At 33.6% G+C, this 18,090-nt stretch overlaps 3 protein-coding genes across 4 annotated transcripts in view; all 3 read right to left on the minus strand.

Annotated features, from left to right (window-relative positions):
• Positions 1-3,857, minus strand: part of LOC111796016 (putative uridine kinase C227.14) — a 5,223-nt gene extending 1,366 nt beyond the window's left edge. Inside the window, exons 1-8 of the mRNA XM_023678697.1 lie at positions 3,659-3,857; positions 3,151-3,302; positions 3,008-3,051; positions 2,470-2,550; positions 1,399-1,591; positions 774-804; positions 636-694; positions 445-518 (exon numbers count right to left, since the gene is read on the minus strand). Of these exons, the coding sequence (XP_023534465.1) occupies positions 445-518; positions 636-694; positions 774-804; positions 1,399-1,591; positions 2,470-2,550; positions 3,008-3,051; positions 3,151-3,302; positions 3,659-3,692 (668 nt within the window). The 5' untranslated portion in view covers positions 3,693-3,857. The remainder of the gene's footprint in view (positions 1-444; positions 519-635; positions 695-773; positions 805-1,398; positions 1,592-2,469; positions 2,551-3,007; positions 3,052-3,150; positions 3,303-3,658) is intronic.
• A 922-nt stretch (positions 3,858-4,779) lies between these two features.
• Positions 4,780-6,857, minus strand: LOC111796013 (short-chain dehydrogenase TIC 32, chloroplastic-like). 2 transcript variants are annotated; one of them, XM_023678691.1, is made up of 8 exons: positions 6,525-6,857; positions 6,212-6,443; positions 6,047-6,126; positions 5,810-5,964; positions 5,653-5,739; positions 5,481-5,568; positions 5,359-5,405; positions 4,780-5,252 (listed from the first exon to the last, which is right to left on the minus strand). In XM_023678691.1, exons 1-8 carry the CDS (start codon positions 6,649-6,651, stop codon positions 5,052-5,054), a joined length of 1,017 nt encoding a protein of 338 aa, XP_023534459.1. In that variant the 5' UTR covers positions 6,652-6,857; the 3' UTR covers positions 4,780-5,051. The 2 variants fall into 2 exon arrangements, with proteins under 2 accessions (XP_023534459.1, XP_023534460.1); XM_023678692.1 differs by having other exon boundaries at positions 5,653-5,736; positions 6,525-6,856.
• A 6,678-nt stretch (positions 6,858-13,535) lies between these two features.
• On the minus strand, positions 13,536-17,168 carry LOC111795975 (probable trehalase). Its single transcript, XM_023678639.1, has 11 exons — positions 16,289-17,168; positions 15,777-15,896; positions 15,572-15,687; positions 15,367-15,467; positions 15,173-15,282; positions 14,984-15,056; positions 14,738-14,902; positions 14,554-14,641; positions 14,357-14,456; positions 14,045-14,258; positions 13,536-13,928 (listed from the first exon to the last, which is right to left on the minus strand). Exons 1-11 carry the CDS (start codon positions 16,918-16,920, stop codon positions 13,845-13,847), a joined length of 1,803 nt encoding a protein of 600 aa, XP_023534407.1. The 5' UTR covers positions 16,921-17,168; the 3' UTR covers positions 13,536-13,844.
• Between the last annotated feature and the right edge of the window lie 922 nt (positions 17,169-18,090).

Genomic DNA, 18,090 nt, shown 5'->3' on the forward strand with positions numbered 1-18,090 from the left:
GGGGGGCTGGGGGGGCGGAACTGAATCCCAAAATTAAAGATGGATTGACTTTCCAATCAAAATGCTGTCAGTATAGCAAAAGAAGGATATAAGCAGAAAACCCCATGAATTTTTTTGAAAATCTTATCACATGATTTTACAGAAATCAGGAGATCAAAACTTGATATGCTAAACTTCAGGCAGCCAATTGATACAACTTTTCAACCTAGTTCAAAGATTAGTTGAGATTGGTATCAGCTTTCCACCTTAGATTGTAATGAATCCATTAATGCCTTCTTAAATTTTAATTGCCGTACCTAGTTTATGTTTGCCAGACAGAGGTACCCAAAGAATTTCCATTAGTTATAATCATGTCAGCAAGGGAAACGTTCGTAGTCGGCCAAATTATTTGCAACGATTGACTAATACAACAGTATAGCAAAAGAAAAAGAAAAAACCACTTACTGATGGCTCACGAAGATATCATCCTCAACTGGATCACCGACACCATGATCGAATGATGGTGCATATACTGATCCCTGGAAAAGCCATCATTTCAAACTGAACAGAAAGAAAGAACACGACGAAGATATCTTACTAAAGCATGGATGCTCAAATAGAGAAATGATGCCTTTCTTCCTAAGTAACTAAATTACCTGACTTCTTAGTGTCTTGAGGCATGCGAGTAGCTGCTGAGGATTGAATGTCCAAGGAGCTGATTCATCAATTAGAAATCAACCCCGTCTGGTGCTTGCAAGGTATAAAATCAACAATTAATTTAACTTAGATCTCACCTCCCCGTCTTGCATGCGCTTCTTCTGGATTCTATTGAGATGAGGACACAGCTTACAGTTAGGAGTAAGTAAAGCAACATACATCACAGAAAAGATTTACAGGTGGATTTAGCAGTTAATGATTTTGAGCTCAAAGCCAGGAGGGCATGACATCGACAAGAGCATGTACGTAGCATCTTGAATTAAAGACGGCGATAACATCATAATAATACATGACAAACTTATTAAAAAGATTAGATCAAAAGTTCGCCCATCAGATGGTAATAATAACTATGCATGTCATTTGTAGTTCACGCACTGGAATCATAAAATACTCGATGAAATAGTGCCATGATAAACCTATGACAAGATTAAGGGGGGAAAAGTGCTGTAGTATGCCAAATCTCTACTCAGATCATGTACACGAAAAGATCATAGGTAGAAACATTGATTGAAAATGGTTAAGTATGGCTGGAATACTACCGGCCAAAAACAAGACTTCAGCAATGTATCAAAGAAATTAAACTGTATACAAAACAATTAAATCCCCACATGTAATTTCTAATCCTATAAGTTTGATGGTTCTATATGATGTACCACAAAAGAGGCAGTGTAAACTCCGTGAAATCAACATATAAAAACTCACCTCCATTGCATCAAGCTCAGAACGATAAAGATGGAAACCATCCATAGGGAGAACTGCAGCAACATCAGCAGACTTTACTTGAGAATCCATTGAAGAAGCTTTCTGAGGCCATAATTTATTTAATCGCCGCACCACTTCAGATGCTACAGTTGTTTTCCCAGCACCAGGAGGACCAGCCAAACCTATAATATATCTGCATGATCAGTTAAGTACAAAAAAAAAATGTGAATACTAGGTGGGAATGGCACAAGCATTAAATATAAAAATTGAAAAAGGGGAAAGAAGAGGTTATTAGGAATTCTGAAATTTATCAGAAAATAAGCTGTCTTATCCACCGCACTCCCTTTAATATAAATGGATGTGTCCTTTTTTTTCTTTTTTTTTATTGCATGGAATGAATTATCTNTTTTTTTTTTTTTCTCTCTCTCTCTCTTCTTTCTAAGTACAATAAAGCATTTTCAATTATGTCTCACACAATATAACATCGGTTGCCATTATTGCTATCTGACAATACCTCCAGAGTCATTCATGTTTGAGTACAGAGGTTACATCAAATTTGAAGCTTTATAATCCTCACTTAAAAGTGATCGACCTATTCAATACATTAAATTTGTAAGACTCGTATATACTTGTATGCACATCTCTAATTTTTGACTGAAATATGGAATTATATGTGTTTTTATATAGAATGATGGGATTTGGTGCTATTTTAATCTCCTTGGGGTGGTCAAGGGGCAATAGAAACAAGTGGTATATTTTAGTCAAAAGATTAAAAAAAAAAAAAAAACACACACACACACACAAATGTGGCATTGGAGATTCAAGGTAATCAGAATCAAAAAAGGCACCATGCTGCGCTTATCGTTGAAATTCTACAGAGATGGTTTTTTCTGTCTATTAAATACAATAACTCTGGTCGGGGTTATAAGATTTTAATGTTGCTGATGCGGCAAAAAATTATCAATACCAAGTGGATAATAATATGTTGTAATATTTTTTCAAAAATCGTATTTATTATCTGGTGTACTACCTGAACCCCCTCATTTTAAAGTTTTGAAAGGTGCAACTTACTTAAGATCAGGATCTGAAGCTGCTGCTGCTGCTGTTGGAAGAAGACGTTTAGCTAAATCATCATATATGTCATCTATACACCTTGAGAGATAATAGAAAGGAACGTCAAAATGAACACAAGAAAAGTAGAAATAGAAAGATGATTAGTTACTTATATGGATAAAGAAAAAAAAAACGTTATAACAATGTTTAAAATGCAGCAATGCTTCTTTTAAATCATGTGTATGCAGCTTTAAAGCATTTAGATGATAAAATGGCTGTTAAATCCAATCACACTAATTTTTCCCATTGATCAGTTTTATGAATGATGGAAATGCAAGGATGCTCCAGCACACTAATTTGTAAGACCAAATTCCAAGAAACGTCCTCCAGCCGCCAACTATTAAGAAATCGAAATGAAGCTTTGTGATTAATTAGACTTGACATTTGATCTTTGAATATAGTTTTTATTGAAGTCCTATTTTTCTTTCACAAATTTCAAACCATGGAAATCAGTTGAAATACAAATATGGCAATTGAACACGGTTTGTTAGCGTACCTGCCCTCGACAACAGAAAATTCTCTCCTCTGACTGCACGTAAACTGGAAAAGGGAAAGATTCAACAGTGACATTTTGCATACAAAAAGAATCGAAAGTAATTATTGAGACTGCGGAGAGAAAGAAAGGTAATGGTAATCTACCGTCGCACACTTATTCTTCCTACAGAAATCCTTTGTCTGACCTAAGAGCAGTGGTCGATATTTATAGGCTGAATTGAATGACAGAAAGTTATGAGCTCTTGGTACAAATTTTTCCTTTCTGAAACACACAAATTCTGCAGATAAATTTATTCCTGAAATGAAAATACAACAAGACGTTTCAGTTGACTAACTATTGAGAATAATGATGAACAATAGTATTTTCCCGCGAGAAAAATAAAATCAATCACCAGAAAAGCCACATTAAACAACCACATCTGCTGAATCTTTTACGAAGTTGCATATTTACATCAACAATCGATTAAAGGATTAAAAAACCACATCTGCTCAATTCATGAGTGCAAATTGATGAAAGAATCGCCAATCGATAGCAAATTAGGTTTTCAAATATGCAATTAAGTTATGAATTTGAGGCAATTCTCATCAAGTGTATTATCGATGAAAAAGAAGAACAGAGATGCATTATCTTTAGAAGAAAAAGGATTCAGACCTTTTGAAGCAGCTGAAGAAAGGGAAGCTTCCATGGCGGGATTAGGAAGAAGAGGAGAATGCCAAGTGCATGAAAATGTTCAAATCGAAATCAAAAACTTCCTGGGAACTTATTAGTCCGAGAGAGATTAGAATAAACAAAGCCCTGAAACCGACGCCATAATTCACTGCCTGTCGCCGAATCCCGTTCTGATCGAAAACAGTTCAGAAAGACGGGTTGGTTCAACCAAACCCTGAGCGTTCGAACCGGTTATCACCGGTCGATGAAAACGAGACGTCCCACGTGTCAATCGAATGAAAATTGCATGATCTGGCAACCAATGGGTCTGGACTTTGAATGGGCCTCATTTTGGGCTTCTTTGTGGGCAGGCCCGTTTGATGTATACCTCAACAAGAATTTCTTCGAAAGACTAAATTAAAAATTTAAGGACCTAATTAATTAATTTGTTTTTATATATGAAATTATTATTAAAACTAATTATTTTGAATAAATATGGATACTAGAGCTACATACACCATACTTTGACCGTTCACATTGACAACTATTTAATTTTACGATATTTAAATATTAAAATAACTCAATGAATTATTTTATATTTTAGGTAGGAGACCATCCATAATTTAAATCCATGACTTCATAGGGGTATTTTTTAAAACTAAGGGCACATGTTAGTAGGTCCTATATTGATGATTTTTTTTTTCTTTTAAATTATTAAAATAAAAAAAATAAATATAATCCCACCCACATGAAAATCTGCCACCATCCTACCCCACATCCCCCCAAAGTCCAAAGATGCAATACGCCGTCGTTTTCGTATTTTGTAACTAAACAAAAGCATGGGTCTTTCAAATAATTGGAATGAAATAGTAGTCATTGTCTAATTTTAATTATTTCCATTTAAAAATAGAAATAAATAAATAAATAAAGCCACTTTTTTTTTTCTTACTTTAAATATGGCCCTAGAATCTTAGTATCATCATGATTAAATGATCTTATACACAGCCAAATCATCCAATACTTGATGGGTCCAATAATATAATTAAAGTGTAATCAGGCACTTAACTTGGCTGATATGTCACCATATATATATATATTGAAATTATAAAAAATTGAGTAGTTAATTAAAAATATAAGAAAATTAGATATTTGATTATATCCATTACCACATTATAAACAGAGAAATTAAAAAAAGAAACTATATAATATTACATTTGATGTGAATATATTCCTTCCCCCCTTCCACTAGCTACCTAGCTTCTTGCTTTTTGTCTACCTACCATCTACCAATATATATATTTATATATATTTATAGTTCATTTCTGGACTAAGATTCTCCCTCTCTAAACCAAACAATTTATAAATTTTTTTGGATTTGGATTTTTAATATACTAAATTACTCCAACCCGTTGTTTGGATCGAAAACCAGCTTTGACTTAGTGTTGACCATGATCTCGGAGGCGGACCAGAGACGGGCGGCTGCCGTTGGGCTAGCGGCGAGCTTCGACGGCGAGGCTTCGTTGCAGTCTGAAAAATACTTCCCGGTGACGTGGATTAACCTCGGGCTCGTCGCCACGTAGCATGTCGTTGCCGCCGCCTGTCCAAGAAGAGCATCAGGCGGCCGGTGTCAGTTTTAATCTTCTTTTTCTGTTTTTTTTTTTTTTATTTTTTTTTAAATTATCCAGAGGTTTTGAATTGTTTACCTGAGGGATTGTCTTCAACAGCTTGGAAGCCATAAAGAACACCAAATCTGCATTTTTATTTATTTATTTAATATTGAATTAACCGAAAAGAAAAATAAAATAAAATAAAATAAAATTCATACCAGTTATAAAACCTTCACGATCTCTGGTGAGTCGAGTTCTTACAATTCCGGGATGAACGCAGTTCACACTAACATTAGCTTCCATTTGCTAAATCAAAAAAAAAAATTAAATAAATAAATAAACCAAAAAAAATGAAGAAGAGGTAATAAATAATATTAGAATGTAAAGAACCTTCAATCTGCGAGCGAGTTCGTGCGTGTGAAGAACGTTGGCAAGCTTGGAGAGCGCGTACGCACGTGTGGCATCGTAGTTCCTGCTGGGAATCCACCCACATTAACTGTATTACAATTATTAATACACAAAGTCAAACCCCCCCCCCCCCCCCCNTTTTGTTCCGGCTTATCTGGCCCAGATATTTAATCATGTCGCCGGAAAACCACCCGTGAATACTCGACGACACGTTCACTATCCGCCCTTCAACCCCCGTCGCTTTCGCCGTCTCCGCCATCGTATTCACCAACAGTTTCGTCAACAGAAAATGACCTGAATAAAATAATAATAATAATTTATCACATAATATAAATAAACTTCAAAATACATAATATTTATATATTTTTAAAATTACCCAAATAATTAGTGGCGAAGGTCATTTCGATCCCGTCCTCGGAAATTGCGTGGTCATGCGAGAATTTGCCAGCGTTATTTCTAAAATTAAAAAAAGAAATTAAAATGAATAACGGCGTTATGGTTAAGAGAATAATTAGAGTGATGAAAGAAAAGGGAAATTTACATGAGGAGGTTTAGAGGAAGGTTGAGAGATTGAAATTGATGAACAAAGTTTGTAACGGAAGAAAGAGAGCTCAAATCAAGTGGCATAACGATGATTTGGGAATCGGAGCATTCGGAGAGGATCCGCGCCTTGGTTTCCTCGGCGGCTTTGAGGTTCCGGGAGGGGAGGATGAGACGAACCCCACGTTTGGCTAGAACCCGAGCCGTCTCAGCTCCAATACCAGACGTGGCGCCTGAAAATAAATAAATAAATAAATAAATAAATAAATAAATAAATAAAAGGGTGAGACGGAAAGAAGAGAGGAGAGTAATACCGGTGATGATGGCGGTGAGGGAAGGGAGGGGGAGAGGAGAGGAGGCGGTGACTTGTTCGGCGGTGGATTTGGAGCCGAAGCCGGAGGGGCCGGGGGAGCCGGCGAGGTAGTAGAAAGAATCGAGCATTTGGAGGGAATGGAGGAGAGTGTCAGAAATGGCAGGCCACGCCGGGGTTCATGTGTCAACTTCAGAAGGCAGAGGAATTGAAAAAGAGAGAGAGAGAGAGAGAGAGAGAGAGAAGGGTTTGTTAATAAGGGAAGCCGGGGGATAGGGTTTGGACTGCAATTTATAAAGCCCCATGAGAGAGAGAGAGAGAGAGAGAGAGAGAGAGAGGGTGGATAACATATTTGTCATTTCAGAACGCCTTTGTTTCCTTTATTCAAATGGGTAATTGGGAGCTTCCATTCATTTATTACTATTTCTTTCTTTTTCTTTTTTCTTTTTCTTTCTCGGCTACTTTTTACTAATTTCCCTTCACTTTTTTCTCATTAAATTAAAATAACATAAAATCTAGACAAAAAAATAATAATTTCTTTTAAATTATTAATATATATATATATATATAGAAAAGAAAAAAAGTTTCATACGCAAACGTTTTGGGTTCATAGCTTTTAGTTGGATGTGGAATTGGAATTAGAAAAGGTGACAGATGGCCATTCCCTTTTCCACTTTTTTTATTTTTTTATTTTTATATTCAAAAAATGCGTGTAGCTTTAATTTAGGTTGGGTATATGTAGGTTGCAACGACGACGTTTTGGAGGTAAAAATTTTCTATAAACCATAATAACCAAATTCATAATTTTACCATTAAAAATTAGAAAATAAAAAATTAAGGGTAAAATATATATAAGTTTTGAAAGTTTGTATATTTCTTGGTCGAGATAATTTTCTTTTTAAAGTTATATATAATTAAATTTTTTATGAAAATCTTAAAGAAATCATACATATTAAGGACTAAGTACATGTAAGTACAAAAGAAATATAGATATTTAAAGAAATTAGTAGAGTAACAATAGTTTCACGTAAATTTAAAATAGAAAAAAGGAAAATAAATGGAATGATTGAGAATTATGAGGCGTTGATTGGTTAGGGAGGAGTCGGCGATTAATTTAAAAGGGTTGAAAAAGTCGTAGAGTGACACGTTGGGAGGAGAGAGAAGGAGTGCACGTGAGGGGTTGTTCGGATCGGCTGGAAGGGTCAATTCCACGGCCTCGATTCCGTAAGACTGATACGGGGAGAAGGAAAATGCCAGCTGGCTAATCATTAATCGTCGAAAAGGCATCTTTTAAATTTTAGTTATTTTCTTTTTTTGTTGTATTATTGTTATTATTATTATTATTATTATTATTATTATTATTATTATTATTATTATTATTATTATTATTATTATTATCCAACAGATCAAGACTCCAATCACATGGTTTGAAATTAATTGAACTGAACTAGTTGTCATCCCCATAAATAAATTAAATTAAAATTTCTTATTTGGCAAATTACGAAGTTTCTTTCGCTCTTCAATACACACATGGTTGGATTCATGGAATTCCTTAAAATGTCTGGTTTTATTCAACGAATCTCTTATAACAGTTCCAGTTAAATTTAACCATGATTATATCAACATTTTATCATAAATAATCATGTAAACTATAATTAATGTGTTTACTTTTTCATAATAAACATGGATTGTAATCATAATCAAAATTCATAGTAATAAAACGCCTTAGTCTACTTCTAAAACTTATAATATTATAATATAATATCGGGAACAAAATCACATTGCATGATTTTGTACAAAGGTGGTGAAATCACGGGACGAAAATGTTAGTTTGATCCTTGTTTTTGTTCTTACAATATGACAAAAAAATTACTAAAAATCATGCATAAAAGAAAAAAATATGATATTGAATTACCTAATCTCGATATTGATATGATCAAAAGTTACAAATAAGAACAAAAAAAAAAAAATACAATCTATCACATCTTAGATATCAATTTAACTCATATTGATAGCCAAAAATCAAAGGTAAAAACCAAAAATGCCAATTTTTGATCTAGATCTCAATGTTAATATTAACATAGATATATTTTTCATTAAATCACAAACAAAACCATAACTTAGTGTATTTATCCGTTTGACGAAACATTGACCGAAAGTATTCTTATTATTATATATATCAAAATAAAAAAAAATACTTGAGTTAATAACGTATTTATTTGTAATTTAAGAATTTAAAATTAAGCATATGGTAGGAAAGATATTAGATTTATAACCCTTTTGATTTAGATGTATTATTGAATGAAGAGAGAAAAATTGTATAAATTGAAAAATAAGTCACAATGAATTATTAATTGCAACATGTCACGTGGGCAGGCATGTGTCACAACCCTAGTCACCTTCATTCATCTTTTCACTTTAGTAAGCTTCACATGATATAATCCAAAATTGGGAAGGTGTTTTCTGTAATTATATAATCTTTTTATACTATTTTCCAAAATACTAAATTTTCCACAAAGATTAAGAAATACGATAAATATATAGATAAAGCCATGTTTAATTTACTTGGAAGTATTAAAAAATGAAAAAAAAAAAAAGATATTGTTATTATTAGTTTTATACATTTTAATCAAGGATTTTGTTTTTGGTAGAAAGAAAGGTAATTAAATTATTTAAATTTGATGGTGAGCTAAAAGTTAGAATTAAAAAAATAAAAAAAGGAAAAAAGAAAAAATTCGAGCTTTTTGGAGCACTTACCACACAAACCCGTGGCCTAAGGAGGGGACCCTGTGACATCATATTCTCTACTCCACAACCCCCATTATCTTATTCCCCATAGTGCTTTGATATAATTACCCGCTCTTCATCACATTTTCATACAACCTTATTCGCCTTAATGCCATCTTTGTGTCCGGTGTTATGGTCATACATATTCAAGGCGTGTTGTCTGTGATCACATGTCAGATGTTTCGGTCATGTTTGTCCAGGACGTATGGTCCATGACCGCATGCTCGTTCCAAATCTATTTTAAATAAACCTTTATTATTTCATGTTGTGTCAGTACGGGGTTGTATGGTCATTCACCAAAATCATGTTTACACCCGATAGAACTAAAATGTCCCAAAATTTACTATTAGGGGATATGATTAGTTGTTACTACTTCATACTTGATTGTTGTCGTCTAATTGCTTCTAGTTCATAACATTATTTTTTTCTTCAAATTGTTTTCAACATATTTTCTCATTCACGGTTTCTAAAATATTTCTCTCAAACGTGACCCGAGTCTCAAGCATACGTCAATGTTGTCTGCAAAGTCCGAATTTCTCATAACTGATTTATTCGTTACGTTAGAAGGAATGTCACACAATCATTGTCCTGCTACCACACAAATGCGATTATGACACCCGACACCACAAATTCTAAAGCTTTCTTCCTCCTTCCTTAGCTAACTTAACCGTGTGTCTGTGTGGCAAACTTCACACCTATGTTCAAAGTTTTCCTTATTTTGGAGGTCGCCTTTTATCTCCTAAAACAAAATTTACTATAGTCGTCACGTAAAGATAATATGCATTATCTTCTCCGAAAAAAGAGTGAGTTAATAGACATGTAAATTGAGTATTTTGTATTGTTTTAATAAAATTACGTGGGTAGATATTCATAATATGATCATTAAATAGTTTGTATAGACAAATCTAAGTGAATAGCCTATAATAAGAATAATCAGCGAATCACATATATGTATATACATGTTCCTATGATAAACCATAATTTATAAATTGATATATTATATATATGTTATGAAGATATTTATTGAGGGTATTAATATTTGAATATAGTGACATTTAATTTTTGAAAAAAAAAGGTTAGAATAGAAGGTAATGGTGGTGGGGCAACATAATTAACATAATTAAGAATTAACGCAACAAAATAGCACCAAGAAAGAGGACAAAAGGGAGCATTATGATTAGTTGATTAGTTAATTAATTAATTAAGGATGTTAATTTGCATAGTAATCGAGGATAAGCGCATTAATAAAAAGAAATCTGGTAATAAAGCAAAATCAAATCGAAGTATGAAGAAATAAATAAAACATTTTTAATGTTAAAAAAGGACATAAATATGTAAATTGAAAAGGAAATTCCAACTCCACCACATTAAAAAAATATGTAAATTGGATTGTGATTTGTGTCCAAGATATGGATACAGCCCATGAAATCCTAATCTTGGATTTTGTGTGTCTTTTTGCTTAATCCATCATTAATCCCTAATTATTTGGGTGTTTAATTGCCCAACCATCTTTCACTAATCTAAATTTAATCCAACCTAATCTAGGCGAGGACAGTGATTAATAACATACCTATTAACAAATTTCTTTATCATTTTTTAAATAAATAAATAAATAAATGTGTGACATTTACACCATGTTCCATGGATGATTTATTATTCAACATTATACTTTTAACTATATTATATATCATATACTAATGGTTAGGTTTAAACCCTATTTTGTCTATATATATACTTTTTTATGTCTTTCTCCCTTTTCTAAATTTTTCAATCATATATTATATTTTAGTACATAAATGAATCGATACCATATTTGAATAAGAGTAGTCTTAAGGTGCACCTTTGTAACGACCCAAATCCACCGTTAGCAGATATGGTTCTCTTTGTACTTTCCCTTTTGGGCTTCCCCTCAATGTTTTAAAACGCGTCTGCTAGGGGAAGGTTACCACACCCTTATAAATGATGGTTTGTTCTCCTCCCCAACCAATGTGGAACATCACAACCTTCCTTTTCGGTGGCTCAATCATAGAAACAAGATTCAAACCTATGGTCAACTTGTCTTTGACTTGTTGGATTGGGTAGTCGGATTGTAACAATCCCACTACATCAGGACCCTTTCGACTCGACCGAGAGGGAGAGACAATAGAATTGTGAGAGTCAGCTAGATGTTGGTTCATCCTACTACGAAGATCCTGTACCTTACAACCTAGCCTAAAAGACTTTATAACTAACGTGTTTTGCTTGGAGCAATTCGTGTTTGTTTCTTATTTATTTATGCGTTGAAATCTTTTACAATCCGACTGATGTGATATGAAAATAAACTATCCGATTTGTGATTTGTTTCCACTAACCCTCTTTTCGTAACCAAAACATATTTAATAAACGATACCCACTTATTCGAATATAATAACGTGGAAGGAAGCTTAGGTTATATAATATAAATACACAATATGTTAGGAATACATAAAAGAAAGGTTCAATAATTGGCAGTAAGTAGACGTTTGATGTGGGGAAGGCTAGGAATCTTTGAAGGGTCCCTCCCCCTTAAAATTAGGGTTTTTGGGGCCTAATTTTTCAATCCTCTTTTGCTCTTAAATTATTGGATCCCAATCCTCCCATGCATCTTCTTTCATATCACCAATCAATATCTTTAAACCAAAGTTTTCTTTTTTCCACTTTTAATTATTTGGTTCGTAAATAATAATGTTGTCAAATGTCAAATGTCAAATGTTTTTTTAAAAGTTTAATAATTTGATGGCAATGGAAGAAGATGTGAATACAAACAAAACAGATTGTCCCATTGGAGTCTCTTAATTCATTGCTAATTTCTTCTAAACATATTATTTTAATTCATAATACAAAATTCGTGAAATTTTTTTTTAAAAATATATGTATTAGGTGGAGGGTTTTTAAGTAATAAAACAATAAAATAAAAACGAAAAATAATTATTTATTAGAATGAAGTAGATTTTGAATTAAATTGTAATTTATAAATTGAATCAAAATATTGGTATTTTAGTTTTAAAAGAGAGATTAAATAGAAAAGAGCATTGGAATAATTTATTTGATGAAAGTTGTTTTAATTGGTATGGATATTGACACAAATGGATTAAGTTGGAAGAACCTGACTCCACCACCTTTGGAACCTTTATTATTGCTCTTATTATTATTATTATTATTATTATTATTATTATTATCCAAAAGTTCTTTACATATTAAATTAAATGTTATTTTTGTCTATTGAGTGCTACACCAAATCTTAATCTCAATCTTTTAGAAAATCTATAATCATAATGCAAATTTTAATAAATTTATGTAGAACCCAATTGATAATTTTTTTTTTAATTTAAAAAATGTATGCTTTGGCACAATTTAAATTTAAGTTAAAAAAAGTTAGTGGAATGTATTAATAAATTTATTAAGATATTTGTATTATGGATGAATTCTTATTTCGAAAAAATGAAGAATGAACCGTATAAATACCTTATATTACAAAGTTACATTTTTTTTTTTTTAATGTAAAAAGTTACATTTTTAGGAGCCTAACTACTAGCTTAATTAAATTATTTGGAGGATTAAATTTTTTAAAATTATAAAATTTCAATGTTTGAATAGATGAACAGAAATTAAATTCTCGCCACCAAAATTTTAGTGGATAGAAAAATCTAAATTTGAGATGTGAAATTGGCACAACTTTTGTCAATAAGGCCCAAGAAGAGAAAAGGATAAAAAGTTGTTGGTGGATCATTGGGTCAGCCCATTGAGCCCAAAACTTTAATGGGCTTGTTACAGGTTGAGGCCCAAAACGTTAATATTATTGTTTGAGCCTCAAAGTGGACCCAATTTCTAGAAGCTAAGCTCATAAATCAATTTATGGTCTAATGAGTTCGGCCTGTCGAGTTGACACATTAAATTGGGCCTCTAAATTATGTTTTTTAATTGTCGAACACGAATTTTAATAGGAATTTTTCGGATTGCATTTTTAATTAAAATTTATTGAGTAAATTTTATTGGTCTTTATTAAATAATTTATTTAGTTCAAAATATAGGAAGAATAGATAATAGGATGTTATAATATTAATACGAAATTCATGAAAATTCGGAAGAATAAGACCTTTCGATCTAAGATCAAAAGTAAATAAAACTCGATTTTAAACTCGTTATTCAAATTACTCTACAAAAATCTAAAAATTGATATTAGAGCGAAATTTTAGTACTACAACGATAGTAATAGAGATTTAAACTTCATAAAAAAGCATAGACAAATATATTAGAAAGACATTACATTCATTTTGATATCGTGTGAATTATATAATATGAATCTAATATAATATTTACTACCTAAACTTTACATTAACATGGAGGCTCGTCGAACCACGGGGCTCCTCTCTCTAATTTTCTACCCATCTTTCAAAATCACCTCCAAACTCTTCAATGAATCTATGGCCAAAAGTAGTTTAGTCATGTGGGTCATCGTAAAAGTCAAGTTAGGCAATTCCAAAGTCACTCCCAAACATGTACACGGCTGTCTAGTCAATTAGCAGTCAATATTTTGATCTTCGGGCCATCCAAACTCTTCAAGGAAAGCCAAGACAACTCCATTTGACCATCCAAAACCAGTCTACACTCAAACATAGGAACCAAAAGGAAACAGATCAGCAGAGGAACACTTTTCATTTCTTAATGAATCAAATGAGTGGAAGAGAGAAATGCAATGCAAGTAGATGAGTGATGTACCTGAGGGACATATTCACCTCCTGCGCCAAAGTCTCCACACTTTTGGACATCATATTTCTCATGCATATACCCTGTTTTCTTGTAAGCCACATAGTTGGTTCGAAGCCATCTCACGGCCATATCCTCAGCCAATACCCTTGCTTCTTTCAACTCCGATCTCGCCAGTCCCTCGATGATCATGTGCTGAATTGGCGCCCAACCATTCGGGAAATCCCTTTTGTTGTGTACAGATATGAAAGGTTTGAGTGATATGAAAGGTTTGAGTGTTGTGTATGTAAAACAAACAGTTCCTAAAGATTCAGTACTACTAACCATTGTTCTCCTGAATTAATAGTAGAAGTTGCAATCCCGGCATTGCATAGCAAGCCTGACTTCCGTAAGCTTTTCAACACTTTCTTCATCTGTATGCTGTCTGTTCATACAAAAACAAGCATACCATTCCTAACCTTAGCCTTCAGAGAAACTTAGCTGAAAAAATGCTTATGATAAAGAGGGAATTAGCTACAAACCGTTGTAGAACGATTCGATCCAGAGCGGAATGAAGTTCGAAGCATATATGTTCTTGTTCTGGCTCCGAGCATCCCATGCATGAACACCCTGAAAGCTCCAAAAGTTTCAATCAACATAACTGCTAAAAGAAGAGTATCAAAAGCTTAGAAAGTTTTCAGAAATTATATACATATATATATATACCTTGTGAGAGCCATTATCAAGCCAGTAATCAAGCCATTGTCCCTTCTCTGAGTTCCAGAAAATAGAGTTGATTGTCTTCTTTCTGACTAGTGAAGCCTCCAAAAATTTATAAGCAAGGCAGAAATCTCCAACAGCTCTTGCCAAATTGGAGATGTCAAGTTCCATCTGAATTCAGAGAAAACATTAGTTGTGCTAATGGTGATACGAAGAACGTCGAGGTTTTCGAAGAACTCGTTCAAGCCATACCTTGAGTATGAATACATTGAGATCAACTGGCAAGATTGAAGTTGTAGCCAATGTTGATAAGTCCGTGTGATCCCTTCAAGAAGTAAACTCAAAAGCGTTTAAAAACTTCATTGCTGTAATGCTATAAAAATGTCTCAAAACTTAATAAACTCTTAGCTCTGCAGATATTCCAGATCACAATGGTTATACCTCATCCATCTTGAACTGAAATCCCAACCAGATTCGGCAGCCGATGCGAGTTCACGGTATAGACGCTGCTTGTCGTAGTTATTCACAAACTTTGAGGCAAGTTTCTCATCCTGTCAAGAATAAATCATGAAGTCAAACACAAGGTAAGTTCATATTATGGAGGTAGGTAACTAAGATCCAAGAGGAAAACACACCAGCAGAGAAGATTCAGGCCTGGGTTCATTCCACATTGCATAATATCTAGACAAAGAATGATTTCCACCAGGAGCCTTCCGGACAGTAACAGAATGGAATCCTAAAACCAATAGAGAAACACTAAATTACAAACTTACTAAAACTAAGGAAATCGATACAGCTATAATGATCGATCGAGTAAGACGCATCGGTATCTCGTCGTACCTGAATTCCAGAACATATGCTCTTTGATCAAAGCTGGGAGGGAATTCCTCACGAACTCTAAATCACCTGTTCTAAGGTATATGTCATAAACCATGGAACTCAAGAGAGGAGGCTGACTGCAAAATGTAATCCAGGGTTGGATAATCAGTTTCCAAAACTACTAAATTTTCACACATTCTTCACAGGGATTGATCAGTTAATTTACCTTCTGTTAGTGTAATAAGCTCTAGCACCATTCAAAACATGGCCAAACTCATCAATCATTGAAATGAGATTGATAACAATTCCCTTGGCAGTATCATACATTTTACTAGCTAACAATCCTCTGCACAAAATGAAATAAAAACAAATGAGGGAACAATCCCACCCAGTTTTGTCATCATTCAAGAAAATATAATATACAAAATTTTCAGTTTCTTAATGGGAAATTTTCAAACTGCATTTCCCAAATTTCACAGTGGAATATTTCACAGAAACCAGTTGAACGGCCTGAGGATTGTTTCTTAACAAAGTGACAAAAGGGGGAAACAGAATCCAAGAAAAGGGGCCGGCAAAGATAAGAACAATGTGAAGAAAAAAGTGAGTTTATAAAAGGCCAAATTCAATCAGGAACAGTTTTCTTGGAAAAGTACAAGTCAAGTTAAAACGCTGGAGATTAAAATAAAATCGTTGAAAAAGCAGAAAGAAATCGAGACAAAACTGTAGCCATCACAATACCTGATAATCCAATAGGAATCCCAATAGTAAACTTCCCGGAATCTGGCTCCGGGAATGATACAGGGCATCGGCAACGGCAGCAGAGTGTGAGCATCGGGGCGATGAATGATATCATCGGAGACTTTCCGACTAAGATTCTTCCAGTAATTATGAATCTCCAAAGCCCAAGCTCTAACCTCCGCATTCTCCACCTTCGGCAAAAACCCTTGAGGCCGAGGGACAAAATCCACCGGGTCGGAGTACACCATATCAGTTCCAGCACTATCGAAATACTCGCTAATAAACGACTTCAAATCCTCAACCGGGACAGAGCCATTGGAGGATCGTGAAAGGGCATCAAAAGCCCTCTCAGTGGAATTCAAATCAAATTTAAGCGACAAATCGACGTAATATTTAAGATCGAAATCAAGTTTACCAAAGGAATTGAGCGCCACAACCTGAAGACGCTCGAGAAACTTGACGAGATTGCTGACCGGAATAACCGGACCCCTATAGGCCAAGCGAGGAGAGTAAACTTCGTGCAAAGGCATGGGGGCGGCGGGAGGAAGCAATGGTACAACGACGAGGAAAAAGAGAAAAAGAGTTAATGAACAATGAACGGGCGGAGTAAGAAGGGGTTGAAAGAAAGCCATATTTATGGAGGAAGAAAACTGGGGGAGGTGATGACAGAGTGCGGACTAGGAGAGAGAAAAAAGAAAGTACAGAGGAGAGAGAGAGAGAGGGATTTGTGGCGAAGAAGAAGGTGATGACGAGGATTGATGGGAAAATTATCAGAGAAGAATGAATCGAGAATCGAGATGGAAATTTCGTTTTTATGATCTTGGAAAGAAGCTATGAAGGGTGTCCCATGGATTAGGCCAATTAACAAATGGATATCAATTTCTTTCTCTCTCTCCGCCTGTTGATATCAAAATTTGGTACCAAACACAACGGGCGGCGCGCGGCCTGTTGGGTTTAACCAATGTTTTCTGGACTTCAATTCCTATTTTGCTATCTTGTTCAAACCTTTTCAATATTCCCTTTTTTTTTTATTAATTTAATTAAAAATAACTCAATAAATAAATAAAATAAAAGTTTTTAAAATATGGTATTTGAAAAAAGAAACGCGGAGAAAGCAAGTGGATTGTCACGGCGTCGTTTATGGGTCAGAAATTGAAACTGAAAGCTTTACGGTTATGACCTTTTAAGATCAAATAAATTATATATATTTTTTATATTTTAAAATAAAAAAATAAAAAATAAAAAATAAAAAATAAAAAATATTATGCCAACTCATACACTTCCATAATTATGATAAAATCACCTTTATGTTTATTTTTAATTTATGTCGGTTTTTTATCATTTTTAGCTAAAATTGAATGAAACAAAAACGGTTTTGTTTTTTAGTGAAAATAGTTTTTTTTTTAATAAAATAATTATGAAAATATGAACAAAAATGATAAATAATTGCTTTTTTTTTTAATTAAAAATTCTTGTGGGTATTAAATTTTATATGAAAGTCATAACTGTCCAAATAAATAGTAAAAATCAAAACAAGTTAGGCGGAGATTCCAATTTTCACGCGTTAAATAATTGCTTTTTCTTTTATTTTCTTTTATTTATTTATTTTCTTTTCTTTCCTCTAAATTGTTCATTAATGAATCTAATTAACAAAACAAAAAATAAATTTGTCCCTTGGTTCGAGAACTAAAAAGACTGAGTTAAGGGAAGTCCTATGAGTCACGGAAACCCTCAGGTTCCAGATCTAGGAGTCAACTTTTCCTTAATGTCTTCGTGTACTATTCACTTCCCCGCTAGTCTAT

Source organism: Cucurbita pepo, chromosome LG05 (assembly GCF_002806865.2).
Source record: "Cucurbita pepo subsp. pepo cultivar mu-cu-16 chromosome LG05, ASM280686v2, whole genome shotgun sequence".
NCBI classification, from domain to species: domain Eukaryota; kingdom Viridiplantae; phylum Streptophyta; class Magnoliopsida; order Cucurbitales; family Cucurbitaceae; genus Cucurbita; species Cucurbita pepo.

What these genes read in the sequence shown, in the direction of transcription:
- LOC111795975 (XM_023678639.1), bottom strand. Translation starts at nt 16,920, where the DNA reads ATGGCTTTCTTTCAACCCCTTCTTACTCCGCCCGTTCATTGTTCATTA. An exon ending in GATCGAATCGTTCTACAACG is followed by an intron (nt 14,457 to 14,553) that starts GTTTGTAGCTAA and finishes TTGTATGAACAG; the next exon opens with ACAGCATACAGATGAAGAAA. An exon ending in GAGGTGAATATGTCCCTCAG is followed by an intron (nt 13,929 to 14,044) that starts GTACATCACTCA and finishes GTTTGAGTGTAG; the next exon opens with ACTGGTTTTGGATGGTCAAA.
- LOC111796013 (XM_023678691.1), bottom strand. Translation starts at nt 6,651, where the DNA reads ATGCTCGATTCTTTCTACTACCTCGCCGGCTCCCCCGGCCCCTCCGGC. An exon ending in CCTCACCGCCATCATCACCG is followed by an intron (nt 6,444 to 6,524) that starts GTATTACTCTCC and finishes ATTTATTTTCAG; the next exon opens with GCGCCACGTCTGGTATTGGA. An exon ending in CTTCCTCTAAACCTCCTCAT is followed by an intron (nt 6,127 to 6,211) that starts GTAAATTTCCCT and finishes TTTTAATTTTAG; the next exon opens with AAATAACGCTGGCAAATTCT.